The sequence below is a fragment of the Macaca mulatta genome, chromosome 11 (assembly GCF_049350105.2).
Source record: "Macaca mulatta isolate MMU2019108-1 chromosome 11, T2T-MMU8v2.0, whole genome shotgun sequence".
Taxonomy (NCBI): Eukaryota; Metazoa; Chordata; class Mammalia; order Primates; family Cercopithecidae; genus Macaca; species Macaca mulatta.
The window spans coordinates 63,791,729-63,807,881 of NC_133416.1; the positions used below are offsets into that span (position 1 = coordinate 63,791,729).

Below are 16,153 nucleotides of genomic sequence, written 5' to 3' on the forward strand. Positions count from 1 at the left end.
TTCAGGTAAAGGTTGGCTACTGTGCATGGATAAATTAAACGGGGCCAGCCTCCAAACCTACCTGGTGCCAGAGAGTTGAAGGGCTCCAAAGAGTCTTCACTGAGGATTGGAGTGTCTTCCAGTTGATCAGGAAGATGTGAAGGATCATCTAAACAACTCACTGTGGGGTCAGGGACCAGGACTGAGACCTCTTGGTGTAACGATTCCACAGAAGGGACAGAGCCATTGTAGCCACACATCTTCAGTTCTAGGAAATCCCAGGAGAGACCAAAAGTCAAAATCAGTGCCTTATATTGGTTCATTTAGCTATATTAGGCAGTCTGTCTTTGCTAGAAGGATGTTCATTCATTCAACATTTATTGCGGCCAGTTCTTTGCTGGGAACCGATCACATCAAGATACTCTGAGCAGAGAGGTACTGGTAAAATCAATCCTACAGCAGGCAAAGAGAGGAAAAGAGAGTAGGGTCTGAGATAAGATCTTTATCATGTTCTCAGATATCTCCCCCATCCAGTGGGAAACAGAGAAAACATCCTGTAATTATACAGAGTGGTGATTACCCTTGTATCAGGAATCAACTGGAAGCTAAGCTTCTATCTATTTTGAGGGAAAAGATGAGAGGGGCTGTCACATGTACTAATGCTAAACAACAAAAAAAGGAAACTGAGTAGACAAATAATGATATGCTCTGCCTGCTTCCTTCCCTCCTTCGTATGCCAATCACTACATTGGGCTCAGACGACTTTAGCAGCCAGTCTGCTCCTGCCACAGTTAGTTAAAACAGCCTCAATGCTCACTGCTAGACCCTAACCACTTCATATATTTTGAAAGAAGCCTTTCTTGATGCAGGGTGTCTGTTGGGGCTGTTTCGGGCTCGCCCACCTGCCCTCTCCAGGCCAGAAGCTCTGCATGAGCTTGAAATAATTTGCACTCCCACTCCCGAGCTGGTGCTGCTGCCACAAAAACACCAGCCACTTGGCTCTGCTAATTGCTAATCACCAACATGCAAATCAGCCTCCACTGCAGAGAGCTGGAAAGACAAGTTTTCCTCACCTCAAAAAGCCACTATCCCCCCCAGCTCCATTTTCCCTTTCCCCACCCAGTTCACCAACCCAGTTATACCTGGCTGCTCTTCTTCCAGCTCCAGGCTGCCTACCAAGCCAGTGCCATTCTCTGCCACAACTGAAGTCATCTCCTTTTCCGCTGCCTCATCAGGGTGGATATCACTGCCTACCTCCTGGGAGGGTGCAAAGGTTTGAATGCTAGATCCCAACATAGGAGAAGTCTGTGGGGAGGTGAAAAAACTAGGGGGTCCATTGGGCATCACCTCAAAATTCTGGTCAGGAAAGGAATCATACAGTTCTTGTGAATCAAAGTTAAGCCCCATGGGACTCTGGGTACCGTTGGCCCAGAACTCTTGGCTCCCAGCCCGAAGGTTAGTGTTGTGACTTGGGGATGAAGGTTGCCGGCTGCCCCCAAGGATGCCGTTGAGTGGGTATTGTCCCCCCGAGAACTGGGAGAGAAGGGGTGGGTCCTTGAGGTTGCTGCCAGAATTGGCAGATGGGTACTGTGAGTAGTTCCAGAGACAGTCGTAGGCCACGCTGGGGTGATGGAGGTGTGAGGTGCTGGAGGAGTGGGGAGCAGAGTTCAAAATCCCTGAAGTAGTAGTGTGAGATACAGTAGATAAGCCATTAACATTCACATCCCCATTCAAACCTGGCAGAGAAGGAAAGAAAAGGTCAGCTACAGATATGTAGGCAAGCAACTCTACCAAAACAAACCCAAAGTAATAGCACTGACTAGAAAAAGACATGGTAAAGGAAAAGGGGATTCCTCCCCTGCTATATCCAGTTTTTGGGTCTCTGGAGAACACCAAGCCCAGAGGCTCCTGGATGTAGGCTTAGCAACTGCTGCTGAGGCTGCTGAGTAGGGGGCTGGAGAGCGCTCCAGGCCTGTCATGGGAGCCACCAGCAGAGCTGGATGCTGCTGCTTACTACTGGCTTTTTTTTGTGGTTTATTTTTTGTTTGTTTGTTTTGAGATGGAGTCTCACTCAGTCGCCAGGCTGGAGTGCAATGGCGCAATCTCGACTCACTGCAACCTCCGCCTCCCGGGTTCAAGTCAATTCTCCTGCCTCAGCCTCCCGAGTAGCTGGGACTACAGGCACCCACCACCAGGCCCGGCTAATTTTTGTATTTTTAGTAGAGACGGGGTTTCACTGTGTTGGCCAGGATGGTCTCGATCTCTTGCCCTCGTGATCCACCTGCCTCGGCCTCCCAAAGTGCTGGGATTACAGGCATGAGCCACCATGCCTGGCCTTTTTTTTGTTTTTAATTAAATGAAACTGTTCGCAGACTCCCTACAGTGACTTGCGTTCTGCCCTACTCTCATTCCCTAGGGGATTTCTTCCCTTGGAGGGGCATGACTGAATTCTCCAGGGGCCCCCTTTCCCCACTGCCTATTTGGCCCCACAGTGGCACCAAAAGGGACAACCTCCACCTCACTGGCACATGCAGATCCAGCACTTTGTGCTGGGCTAAGAATAGAATTTGTAGTCACCACAGCGACAAGAACCCAGCTCAGAAGGCTGGGCTTGGCCCTTCCCTATAGGCACTAGAAGGTAATATGCCAGCTGGGGCGGGGGAGACCTTTGCGTGCAGTGCTGTAGAGTTCAGCTATCAACATCAATGGCAACCTCTGGAATGGAGGACAATCAATCAAAAAGAACCAAGATATTAAGGAAGCTTGAGAGGTAGGGTGGAACCCAATGAAATAAAGGAGCTTCTACCATCTGCAACCCTTTTGGAGAGGATAGGAGGGAGAAGCAGCAGTATTTTTCTGCTGCAAGGAAGGAAGGAAGCATGTGGGCTTCTCTCTGCTTCCAAGTATAAAGGACCTGAAACCCAAGCAAGATTATAGAGGTACCTGGCGAGTCATGGTACAGAGCAACTGGTAAGCCAAATCCAGGAAAAGACCCAATCCTGGCAGCAACACCACCATATGGAATTATGAACTTCTCTCTGGGGAACTAGGTAAGCACTAAACTTTCCCTTGTCCCTACCTTCCATCCAAGGACAGAAGGTGGAATAAGTACTTATAGCATCTGCCTTTCTCTGATGTACAAACTAAAAGGCAATACACTGCAACTTGCACTTCATTCAACTCTCAGTACTGGCCCAGTGTAGCTCCCTAACCTCTAAAAACAGCTTCTTAGAAGGCTAGTCCTTTATCTCTCTCATGAGTCCAACCTGGTTAGCAGCAGCAGTAGCCACCTCACCGCTCTGTCAGCAGCCAGGGGAACAGGGCTGACAGAAGAACAGGCTAAGATGAAAAAGCCGTTGGGTTTTCCTAACCTCTTCCAACCTTAAGTCAATTAAAAAAATGTTTGCAAAAAACCCGAGAACTTGTTCATAGAAGTTGATTTCTTTCCAGCAGCTAGACCAAAGTGAAGCAAAATAATCCCCCATGAATCCGCCCTTAAGGGTTGATGCCCATTCCCTCCCCAGGCCAAGCAGCCCTCACACTCACTTTTCCCTTGCTGGGGGAAGTTCATGGGAGACCCGTTAGTGTAGAGGCCCTCCCCTGAGGAAGGAGAGGGTTTCAGTCCTGAGGCAGCAGGTGCAGGGGGAAGGCCAGTAAAGTTAAAATGGTCGTTTGCCTCCATTTCTGCAGGAGGGGAGAGAGAGGGGGAAAAAAATACTGGCGGTTAAACAAGGTTATGTCACCTGGAATCTTCCAGGGGGAATGACCCCTCCCCTCCACCTACTTACCCTTCTCCTACCTAAGTACTGCGTGAGGGAAAGTACAAGCTAAGAAAAGAGAAGGAGAAAATACGCCCCAAGGCTGAGCAATGACCCTAAGAAAATTGTCTTTTAAAGCCAGCTTTGGTGATTAAAAAACAAAACGAGTTAGCGAGAAAAACCAAGATACAAGCCTGGAGTTTTCCCTCTGTGTAAGCTCCACTCAGCCCAGGTTACCCTTCTATATTAGATATTAGCCCTCTACTGTAACACTTAACATTCTCCATCCTTTTGTTTTTATCCTCAAGGTAAAGTCTCCCTCCCAGGCCCACAAAAGGTTCTCAAAGCCATCTTTTTGAGAGAAAAGCATACTTGATAAACACTCTTTGTTTCATTATTAAACTTGAGCTAAACATAATTTCTGATTATCCTATCCATAGCCCTAGACATCTCAAGATAGTAGTTACATTAGTAAAGGGATTTGAAAAGGAGAATACATTTCAGAAAGGTGATCATAATGGCAAACCTCAAATCAACCAGCAATAATTCTACTCTTTATGCTCCCCAAGAACATGGGTCAGAAAAATGTCAGCAGTGAAAAATTGATTAAATATGAGGGTGTCCCAAAAAGTATTATTCTGTTATGTCTATTATGGTTATTTCCTAATACTTTAGTTTTGTGACTTAAATATAAAGAAAGGGTCACAGAGAAAATAGCAAGATACTTATATTTGTAAAGTGCACTGGCTCATTGAGGTATGGTTAAAAAGTTTTTCACCCGGGCCGGAAGCGGTGGCTCAAGCCTGTAATCCCAGCACTTTGGGAGGCCGAGGTCAGGAGATGGAGACCATCCTGGCTAACACGGTGAAGCCCCGTCTCTACTAAAAAATACAAAAAACTAGCTGGGCGAGGTGGCACATGCTACTCGGGAGGCTGAGGTAGGAGAATGGCGTAAACCCGGGAGGCAGAGCTTGCAGTGAGCTGAGATCTGGCCACTGCACTCCAGCCTGGGCAGCGGAGCGAGACTCCGTCTCAAAAAAAAAAAAAAAAAAAAAAAAAAAAAAGGTTTTTCACCCTTTCTGAATACTACTAATAATGATGAGAAGCCCTTGATCAGAATGAATTTAACTTTGATAGAGGAAAGGAAAGAAAGTAAACAGAAGCCAGAATTGTTGCTCAAGTCTAACGTATCAATCGGATTCTTGTGATATCCTAGTGCATACCAACTTGATATGTGAGAAACGTAATCTGTCTTGATACAGAAAAAGCAACTCCTGAATTATGTTATTACTTTTTTTTTTTTTTTTTTTTTTTGAGACAGAGTCTCGCTCTGTCGCCGGGGCTGCAGTGCAGTGGCCGGATCTCAGCTCACTGCAAGCTCCGCCTCCCGGGTTCACGCCATTCTCCTGCCTCAGCCTCCCGAGTAGCCGGGACTACAGGCGCCCACCACCGCGCCCGGCTAATTTTTTGTATTTTTTAGTAGAGACGGGGTTTCACCGTGTTAACCAGGATGGTCTTGATCTCCTGACCTCGTGATCCGCCCGTCTCGGCCTCCCAAAGTGCTGGGATTACAGGCCTGAGCCACCGCGCCCGGCCATGTTATTACATTTTAAAAAAGAGAAGAATTCAGGCCAGGTGCGGTGGCTCATGCCTGTAATCCTAGCACTTTGTGAGGCCGAGGTGGGTGGATCACCTGAGGTCAGGAGTTGGATACCAGCCTGACCAACATGGTAAAACCCTGTCTCTACTAAAACTACAAAAATTAGCTGGGTGGTGGCGGGCGCCTGTAATCCCAGCTAGTCGGGAGGCTAAGGAAGAAGAATCACTTGAACCCGCAAGGCAGAGGTTGCAGTGAGCCGAAATTGCACCACTGCACTCCAGCCTGGGCGGCAAGAGTGAAACTCCATTTCAAAAACAACAGAATGAATACACTGGTTAAATACATATATGATAGGCCTGGCATAGTGGCTCACACCTATAATCCCAATACTTTGGAAGCCAAAGCAGGAGGACTGTTTGAGGCTACGAGTTTGAGACCAAGCTGGATAACATGGTGAGACCGGCCTCTACAAAACATTTTAAAAGTAGCAGGGTGTGCGGGCGTGGTGGCTCACACCTGTAATCCCAGCACTTTGGGAGGTCAAAGCGGGCAGATCACCTGAGGTCAGGAGTTCGAGACCAGCCTGGCCAACATGGTGAAATCCTGTCTCTACTAAAAACACAAAAATTAGCCAGGCGTGGTGGCGGGCACCTGTAATCCCAGAGGCTCGGGAGGCTGAGACAAGAGAATTGCTTGGACCCAGGAGACGGAGGTTGCAGTGAGTGGAGATCGTGCCACTGCACTCTAGCCTGGGGAACAAGAGCGAGACTTCATCTTGAAAAAAAAAAGTAGCAGGATGTGGTGGGGCACACCTGTGGTCCTAGCTTACTGGAGAGGGTAAGGCAGAAGGATCACTTGAGCCCAGGAGGTCGAGGCTGCAGTGAACCATGATCATGATCATGCCACTGTACTCCAGCCTGGGTGACAGAGCATGACCCTGTCTCAAAAAAAAAAGAATATATATATATGCCCACTGGCCAAAGTCTGCAAGAGTCACATTCATAAACATGCTACATTACTACAAATTAGACACCAGTAGTATAAATGTGAATATAGCATAATTCTGAGCATGAAACATAAACTCTGCATAGTATGTGCGAATTGTCTGTATCTTAATCAATTTTAACTGAAAGTTTAAAAATAAAAATAGGCCAAGCATGGTGGCTCATGCCTGTAATCCCAGTGCTTCAGGAGGCCGAAGCAGGAGGATCGCTTGAGGTCAGGAGATCAAGACCAGCCTGGGAAACGCAGCAAGGCTCTGTCTCCCCAAAAAATAAAAAAGTTAGCTGAGCATGGTGGTTCCTGCCTGTAGTCTTGGCTGCTCAAGGAGGATGAGGCAGGAAGATTACTTGAGCCCAAAAGTGCAAGTCTAGCCTATGTACCATAGCAAGACCCTATCTCTACAAAATAAAAGCAATTTGCATTTTGTTGATTTAAGGGAGAAAGTTTTTAGGACTTACTCATCTCCCATATAGGATATCTCATCTTTAGTCTAAATAGGGGTATCCAATCTTTTGGCTTCCCTGGGCCACACTGGAAGAAGAATTGTCTTGGGCCACACATAAAATACACTAACGAGGCCGGGTGCGGTGGCTCAAGCCTGTAATCCCAGCACTTTGGGAGGCCGAGACGGGCGGATCACGAGGCCAGGAGATCGAGAGACGATCCCGGCTAACACGGTGAAACCCCGTCTCTACTAAAAAATACAAAAAAACTAGCCGGGCGAGGTGGCGGGCGCCTGTAGTCCCAGCTACTCGGGAGGCTGAGGCAGGAGAATGGCGTAAACCCGGGAGGCGGAGCTTGCAGTGAGCTGAGATCCGGCCACTGCACTCCAGCCTGGGTGACAGAGCAAGACTCCGTCTCAAAAAAAAAAAAAAAAAAAAAAATACACTAACGATAGCTGATGAGCTTTTAAAAAAAAAAAAAAAAAAAAAAATCACAAAAAAATCTCCATGTTATGTTTTTTTTTTTTTTTTTTTTTTTTTTTTTTTTTTTTTGAGACGGAGTCTCGCTCTGTAGCCCGGGCTGGAGTGCAGTGGCCGGATCTCAGCTCACTGCAAGCTCCGCCTCCCAGGTTTACGCCATTCTCCTGCCTCAACCTCCCGAGTAGCTGGGACTACAGGCGCCCGCCACCTCGCCCTGCTAGTTTTTTGTATTTTTTAGTAGAGACGGGGTTTCACGGTGTTCGCCAGGATGGTCTCGATCTCCTGACCTCGTGATCCGCCCGTCTCGGCCTCCCAAAGTGCTGGGATTACAGGCTTGAGCCACCGCGCCCGGCCCTCCATGTTATGTTTTAAGAAAGTTTACAAATTGGCGTTGGGCCAGATTCAAAGTTGTCCTGGGTGGGTTGGACAAGCTTGCACTAAATTAAGTAGCACACCTAAACCTGCCATGCATCAATGAAAAAACGGAGTCTTTACAGTGAAAAGACCCCAGGTTAGCCAGGCATGGTGGTGAGCACCTGCAGTCCCAGCTACTTGGAAGGCTGAGGCAGGAGGATCACTTGAGCCTGGGAAGGGGAGATAGCAGTGAGCCAAGATCATGCCATTGCACTCCAGCCTGGGTGACAGAGCGAAACCCTGTCTTAAAACAAAAACAAAAACAAAAAGACAGGGTCCTCCAGGATTTCCCTTTTTTTTGAGACAGTTTCCCTCTTGTTGCCCATGCTGGGGTGCAAGGGTGTGATCTCGGCTCACTGTGACCTCCGCCTCCCAGGTTCAAGCAATTCTCCTGCCTCAGCCTTCCCAGCAGCTGGGATTACAGGCACCCGTCAACACGCCCAGATAATTTTTTGTCTTTTCAGTAGAGACAGGGTTACACCATGTTGGCCAGGCTGATCTCGAACTCCTGACCTCAAGTGATCCACCCACCGCGGCCTCCCAAAGTGCTGGGATTACAGCCGTGAGCCACTGCGCCTGGCCAGGATTTCCCTAGTATAGTTAGCAGTTACTCCTCAGCAGTAGGGGGTCTGAAAAATAAGCATCATGAGATTAATAATCCTTGTGAAGTGCAAGAATGAAAGGAAAGTTCATTCCTTAGTCTCTAGTTAGGTTCCTTCCAAAGCTTGTACCACAGAGCAAGGAGGACATTCAATACTTCACTTCAGAAGTTCTGGAAATACTATGCCTAGAGGGCCAATTTCATCTGCTCCTCACCTCTCCTCTCCCCAGTTTTTTGCACACCTCCCTTGGTGTAGAAGACACATGCAACTTCCATCCTATGTGCAGTGAACTATATCCTCCTCAATGATGGGTCACAGTTCATTTTTGCATTCTCTATTTGAATCCACGAAAAAAGCTGTGACCACCTATCTGCTGCTCTGGAAAAGCACAGCATATCTTGGTTTTTGTAAGCATTAATAACAATATGTGGATGGCTCACAGAAATCAGAGAAGTAAAACGAATGGGAAGTTATCTGGTATTTGAGATCGGTTTCTCTACCTGTCTCTACTGAACTGTCATCAGAACCACAACCACTTCATTTACAAGAAGCTTCCTAGACACATAATATTGTCTTTGTGCTGTGCAATGTGGTCAGCACAATGTAGTGGGCTCTAGGTTCAAATCTCAACTCTATTTACTAGCTAGCTGTTTAACCTTGGACAAGTTACTTACACTTGCTGGGCCTAAGTTTCATCATCTGTAACAATTCTTGTACCCACTTTCAGGACTGGTGAGGATTAAATGAGAAAATCTAAATTAGAGCCCCAGCACAGTGTCTGTCATCCAGCAAGCACTTCATAAACATTAGCTTTTTTTTCTTCTTGAGACAGAGTCTCACTGTCGTCCAGTGTGGAGTGTAGTGGCATGATCATAGCTCATTGCAGTCTGGAACTTCTGGGCTCCAGTGATCTTCCTGCCTCAGCTTCCCAAGTAGCTAGGACTATAGGCACTCACCACCACACCTGGCTAATTTTTAAATTTTTTTGTAGACACAGGGTCTTGCTATGTCACCCATGATGCTCAAATTCCTGGACTCAAGCAATTCTCCCACCTTGGCCTCCCAAACTGCTGGGATTACAGGCGTAAGCCACCTCACCAGGACTACGTTAGCTACTATTATTAGACAAACGGTAAAAGACTGTGCAGTTTCCAAAAAGATAATCAGGCCTGGCCGGGCGCAGTGGCTCATGCCTATAATCCCAGCACTTTGGGAGGCCAAGTCGGGTGGATCACCTGAGGTCAAGAGTTCGAGACCAGCCTGGCCAATATGGTGAAACACCATCTCTATTAAAAATACAAAAAAATTAGCTGGGTGTGGTGGCGGGCACGTGTAAGCCCAGCTACACAGGAGGCTGAGGCAGGAGAACTGCTTGAACCCAGGAGGTGGAGGATGCAGTGAGCTGAGATCACACCATTGCACTCCAGCCTGGGTGACAAAGCAACACTCTATCTCCAAAAAAAACAAAAAACAAAAAAAACAAAACAAAAACAAAAAAAACCAGTCAAGTCTAAACAGTCTACATATAATATAAATATAATTTAAAACTAGGTATAATCCAGCCAGACTTCTTTATATGCAGTTTGACTCCTGATTTCAGATGTTACTTAAATATGGGAATTAATTATGTCACCATATGGGAATATAAAGGAAATGTGAACACCTCCTCTCAACAATAAACCTAGGTTTATTTCATTTTAACCTTGCTACCCAGGATGCTTTTCACAATAAACCCTAAAGGTAAATTCTGTCCTCCCATTCAGAGCTAGTAAGAACAGTAAAGCAAAGGAGGGTATCTCCCTTTGAACTAATAGGATTTTCGCCAAACGAGAAAAGAAATCAGCCAGTGCCCAACCCCTAGAGTAGCAGATGACTGTCACACCAGGAAGTACATTCAGGCAAGCACCCAGCCCAGTCCCAGCTGTATATACATGGATCTTTTAAGAGCTCCTATGTTTCATTTGTAAGATAAGGGACATTGTCCTATAAGCTTGAAGCAATAAAGCCCTCCCCACAGGGCCAAATAGGTTGCTTTTCTCTCAGTCCCAATCAAAGAGCTGCTACTCTGTGGGCCTGTGACATGGTTTTAATAGAAAAAGGCTGACAACACCGGGAGCAGTGGCTCACGCCTGTAATCCCAGCACTTTGGGAGGCTGAGGCAAGCGGATCACGAGGTCAGGAGATCGAGACCATCCTGGCTAACATGGTGAAACCCCATCTCTACTAAAAATACAAAAAATTAGCCAGGTGCAGTGGCGGGCACCTGTAGTCCCAGCTACGCGGGAGGCTGAACCCAGGAGGCGGAGGTTGCAGTGAGCCCAGATCGCACCACTCCAGTTTGGGCGACAGAGTGAGCCTCCATCTCAAAAAAAAAAGAGAAGAGAAGAGAAAAGAAGACAAAAGAAAAAGGCTGACAAAGCACAAAGTGTTGAAATAAATATTACATATTTCAACACTGTTACAGGTATCCTCTCTGACCACTTCTAACCCTCCAGCCTCTGAGGCTACCCCCCAGGACAACAAGACACATTAACACCCTACAGCTGGATATTGCGGTGGTCCCTGCAGCTCTTTGGTTCATTCTTCTCATGTAGTACACCAAAATCTCACAAATGGGAGGTTTCTAAGATGGAGTTGGGGGTGGATGAGAGAGATTTCAAATGTTTGTCCTGACTAAACAGCAAAGGCAAATTCTATAGTAAAAATCACACCACTACATTTTAGCTTTGTAATTGTGAACATCATGAAGGATATTTCTTTTTTTTTTTTTTTGAGACGGAGTCTCGCTCTGTCGCCCAGGCTGGAGTCCAGTGGCGCGATCTTGGCTCACTGCAAGTTCCGCCTCCCGGGTTCACGCCATTCTCCTGCCTCAGCCGGAGAGAATGTAGCTGGGACTACAGGCGCCCGCCACCACGCCCAGCTAGTTTTTTGTACTTTTTTTTAAGTAGAGACGGGATTTCACCGTGTTAGCCAGGATGGTCTCAATCTCCTGACCTCGTGATCCGCCCATCTTGGCCTCCCAAAGTGCTGGGATTACAGGCTTGAGCCACCGCACCCGGCCGAAGGATATTTCTTAACTCTACACATCTCTGGATCACCCACTACACTCGAATACAGAGGTTATCATCCGGGGCAATTCTGCCCTGTAGGGGACATTTAGTAATCTCTGAAGGTCTGTGCTACTGGCATCTAGTAAGCAGAAGCCAGAGATGCTGCTAGGCATCCTTCAACGCACAGGACGGCCCCCCCACAACAAAGATATTATCTGGCCCACATATCAATAGTGCCAAGGCTGAGAAACTCCGTTCTAATGCAAAAGCTGTCCCATTCCTGCCCCACACCTTGGGAAAGTTCCAAGTTTTCACTGGTCCCAGTTCCTGACACTGCAAATGAGGATGCTTTCACTTTTGTATCTAAAAATCTCATGTCCCTGGCTAAGCCATCTTCCTCCACCAATAAGAGTTCCAAGTAGGCCAGGAGAGGTGGCTCATGCCTATATAACCTCAGCAGGATCACTTGAGGCCAGGAATTCAAGACTGGCCTGGGCAACATAGTGAGACCCCATCTCTACATTTAAAAAAAAAAAAAAAATTCCAAGTACCAAGCCACAAAATAAATATGCCCTCTTCTCCAATCACGATAACCCATTCTGACTGCCCTGGTAACAAGCCTGCCTTCAACTCTGACTCACACAAACTATATCATATACTGACCAAGACTCAAAATATCCATCCTCTCCTTAACTACCTTTCCTAGTCAGGACTCCAAGTGAGGCAGAACAAAGATAATGAAAGAAGGAAGACTGGCCGGGCGCGGTGGCTCAAGCCTGTAATCCCAGCACTTTGGGAGGCCGAGGCGGGCGGATCACAAGGTCAGGTGATCGAGACCACAGTGAAACCCCGTCTCTACTAAAAATACAAAAAATTAGCCGGGCGCGGTGGCGGGCGCCTGTAGTCCCAGCTACTCAGGAGGCTGAGGCAGGAGAATGGCGGGAACCCGGGAGGCGGAGCTTGCAGTGAGCCGAGATCGCGCCACTGCACTCCAGCCTGGGCAACAGCGTGAGACTCCGTCTCAAAAAAAAAAAAAAAAAAAAAAAAAAAAAAAAGAAGGAAGAAGACTACACTAAGAGGGGGCTACTCAAAGAAAACTGTCATGTCCAGACTATTCAGAAGATTTCAAAGATGACTGTTCTCTGTCCTTATTTATTCTACATTATGTTGGTTCCACAGCATCAGTTGGATGTAAGTTCCACCATTATATCTCCAGCACCTAATTTAGTGTTAAGTATACGAAAGAACCAAAGGAAATATTTGTTGAGTCCACGGACTGAACAAATGAATGAGTAAATCTACCTTTCTGCCACTACCAGCTTACTCTCCAGTGAAGGTCATGGGCTTTGCTCTTACTATTTTCAGAAAACAAAAAAAAATTCAGCTTCATACTTCACAGAGATAAAAATTTCAAGAGGGAAGAAAGGCCCCAAATCTTGACGTACTTAGATAGCCACTCCTTGAAGAAAATAAGGCCTGAAAATAGGGAAGTACTGATAATGTAAAAAGGCAATAAATTAGCTAGGCGTGGTGGCATATGCCTGTAGTGCCAAGTTCTCCGGAGGCTGAGGTAGGAGGATTATTTGAGCCCAGGAGCTGGAGGCTGCAGTGGGCTATGATCGCACCACTGTTCTCAACCAAATGAACAAAAGAGAAAAATAAATAAATGTAAGCTCTGAATTAATAAAACGTTCTGCTTGGTTTAACAGAACACTCAAGGCATATAATAGGTTTTTATACATTTGTTAATTAAAGAAACTACAGGTTAGATTTTCTGCCACACTTCCGGTCACTTTACTCTCAGAAGACCGGGAATGCCTCTGAAATTGCAAGACACTAAAGGCCACAGTCCAGAGGTTATATTAAGGTTATTTCCCTCTTTCAGCTCTGATTGTTTCTTAGAATTTCTTTCTTTCTTTTTTTTTTTTTTTTTTGAGACAATGTGGCTCTGTCGCCCAGGCTGGGGTGCAGTGGCACGATCTCGGCTCACTGCAACCTCCATCTCCCCAGTTCAAGCAATTCTCCTGCCTTAGCCTCCCGAGTAGCTGGGATTACAGGTGCCCGCCACCACGCCCAGCTAATTTTCATATTTTTAGTAGAGACGGAGTTTCATCATGTTGGTCAGGCTGGTCTTAAACTCCTGACTTCAGGTGATCTGCCCGCCTCAGCCTCCCAAAGTGCTAGGATTGCAGGCTGAGCCACCGTGCCTGGCCAGAATTTCAACTCTAACAGTTCAGGACTCTACCTTTTCCACCCTGAAAAATGAGCTAAGCAGGCAGGTTAAGGACCCCATTCGCGAGGCAGGTTACAGAGTCCAACCTCAAAAGACTAAAAGTAGGAAGACGACCTATCTCTTAAAAACTTCTAGGCCAGGCGCGGTGGCTCAAGCCTGTAATCCCAGCACTTTGGGAGGCCGAGACGGGCGGATCACGAGGTCAGGAGATCAAGACCATCCTGGCTAACCCGGTGAAACCCCATCTCTACTAAAAAAATACAAAAATCTAGCCGGGCGAGATGGCGGGCTCCTGTAGTCCCAGCTACTTGGGAGGCTGAGGCAGGAGAATGGCGTGAACCCGGGAGGCAGAGCTTGCAGTGAGCTGAGATCCGGCCACTGCACTCCAGCCTGGGCGACAGAGCCAGACTCCGTCTCAGGAAAAAAAAAAAAAAAACAAACAAACAAACAAAAAAAAAAACCACACTTCTTCCTTTGTTTGGTAAATTTTTGGCAAGATTACAGTATTTTAGTCTGCAAAATGCCCCCATAATAATTGTTCTCTTTAATGAGGAAACAAGACAAAACACTAAGCCAATGCTACTTTTACTGCTAGTGACAAACAATTTCCAGATGTCTTCAAAGATGGGATTTTTTGTTTTGCACAATTTGTTTAATTTCAAAATTAGGCAGACTGACAAGCTGGTAAAAAATAGTCCTTCTGACCCACATGAGATAATACTGAGAAACTATTCATTTGGGCTATACATAGGCATATGAGGACACCAACATTCTAAGAAACAAACCAAGAAGATTATTTGCCCCGGGAATTACCTCAAATTTTATACTTGGCATTATTGCTGCTCTTGATACATCTCACACAAGGTCAAACATCACTATCAATTACTAACTTCTATACTGTTTTAACAACAAAAATAGCAGTTTGGTGCTTCACCTCTTCAGTGGTGACAAGAAAGGTCAACAGCAGAAGACACTGTCAGTAACCTTAACAAGCTTTGCTTTTCTCCTAGTAATACTTGATTCCAGAGCCGCAAGACTACAAGATGAACTTTTCATTCTAGACTGGCTCTGGGATCAGCCCATATAGCTCTCTTTACATCTCAGATTTTTTCTTTCATCAAGAAGCTTAAAATATTAAGAAACATATTTCTCTTGACAGAAAAATGCACCCATTTTATAAGAAGGCCATGAAAGGTTTGCTTCTTTCAGCTCCCAGTTCAATCATGTATCAAATGAAATCACTATTTTCTTAAAATCAGCTTTTCTTTTAAAAGTCCAAAGACTCAGGAGTAGTTCTTTCTCCTTTCTTTACTCTTTTAACACCCAAACAGGGAAAATCAACTTGCTGTTCTGCCAAGTGCCAGTTCAGGTAACCAAAGGCTGAAGAAAGGGGAACTTAAAATCAACCCCATCGGACAGCAACTTAAAGGAATTAATCAGGGGCAAGAAAAAGGATGCTGACAGATGGACTTGTTTTTACTGTTTCCAGAATATGAAAAACCCCAACAGCCCCAGTGAGAAGAGCAATGATGCTATCTTACTAGTGATGATGTCACTGTCACACAATCATAAGTGTCTATCTGCTCCCATACTGGATCTTTTATCTAGGGATCTTCATCTAGGTGGGAGGTTTTTGCCTGGAAAATAAATAGTGAAAGGATGATTTAAATGACAGGCTTAGGTAGTTTTCAGAATAGTCCAAATAATCTTAAAACTTTATCTTCCAAGGCTGGGCGTGGTGGCTCACACCTGTAACCCCAGCACTTTGGGAGGCTGAGTTCGAGTTCGAGACCAGCCTGACCAACATGGCGAAACCCCGTCTCTACTAAAAATACAAAAATTGGCCGGGCGCGGTGGCTCAAGCCTGTAATCCCAGCACTTTGGGAGGCCGAGACGGGCGGATCACGAGGTCAGATCGAGACCATCCTGGCTTACACGGTGAAACCCCGTCTCTATTAAGAAATACAAAAAACTAGCCGGGCGAGGTGGCGGGCACCTGTAGTCCCAGCTACTCGGGAGGCTGAGGCCGGAGAATGGTGTGAACCCGGGAGGCGGAGCTTGCAGTGAGCTGAGATCAGGCCACTGCACTCCAGCCTGGGTGACAGAGCGAGACTCCGTCTCAAAAAAACAAAACAAAACAAAACAAAACAAAACAAAACAAAAACAAAAATTAGCCAGGCACGGTGGTACATGCCTGTAATTCCAGCTACTGGAGGGCTGAGGCAGGAGGATCACTTGAACCTGGGAGACGAAGGTTGCAGTGAGTTGAGATGGTGCCACTGTACTCCAGCCTGGGCAACAGTGCAAGACTCCATCTCAAAAAAAACAACAACAACTTTATCTTTCAAAATCTAAAATCCTGTGGTCATAGGCTGGGCATGGTGGCTCATGCCTGTAATCTCAGTACTTTGGGAGGCTAAAGCGGACGGGTCACTTGAGCCCAGGAGTTCAAGACCAGCCTGTGCAAAGTGGCAAAACCCCACCTCTACAAAAATTACAAAAAATTAGCCAGGTGTGGTGGTGCGTGTCTGTAGTCCCAGCTACTCAGCGGGCTGAGGTGGGAGGATCACTTGAGCTGAAGAGGTTGGGGCT

The 16,153-nt window shown here is 46.4% G+C and overlaps 2 protein-coding genes across 62 annotated transcripts in view; one reads left to right on the plus strand and one right to left on the minus strand.

Annotated features, from left to right (window-relative positions):
- Positions 1 to 675, plus strand: part of RBMS2 (RNA binding motif single stranded interacting protein 2) — a 98,045-nt gene extending 97,370 nt beyond the window's left edge. For all 16 annotated transcript variants that reach the window (XR_013400606.1, XM_077952894.1, XM_028828971.2 and 13 more), the window contains one exon: positions 6 to 675. Coding sequence is in view for 9 of the 16 variants with exons in the window: in XM_028828971.2 (XP_028684804.1) it covers positions 6 to 79 (74 nt within the window). In the remaining 7 variants the exon portion in view is untranslated. The remainder of the gene's footprint in view (positions 1 to 5) is intronic.
- BAZ2A (bromodomain adjacent to zinc finger domain 2A) overlaps positions 1 to 16,153 on the minus strand; it is a 43,114-nt gene that overhangs the window by 18,727 nt on the left and 8,234 nt on the right. For 15 of the 46 annotated variants that reach the window (XM_028829617.2, XM_028829616.2, XM_077954561.1 and 12 more), the window contains 3 exons: positions 3,526 to 3,663; positions 1,122 to 1,715; positions 62 to 247 (listed from right to left, as the gene is read on the minus strand). In XM_028829617.2, the coding sequence (XP_028685450.2) occupies positions 62 to 247; positions 1,122 to 1,715; positions 3,526 to 3,663 (918 nt within the window). Of the gene's footprint in view, positions 1 to 61; positions 248 to 1,121; positions 1,716 to 3,525; positions 3,664 to 15,102; positions 15,199 to 16,153 lie in introns of all 46 variants that reach the window. The other 31 variants (XM_077954550.1, XM_015152025.3, XM_077954549.1 and 28 more) reach the window with 4 other exon arrangements.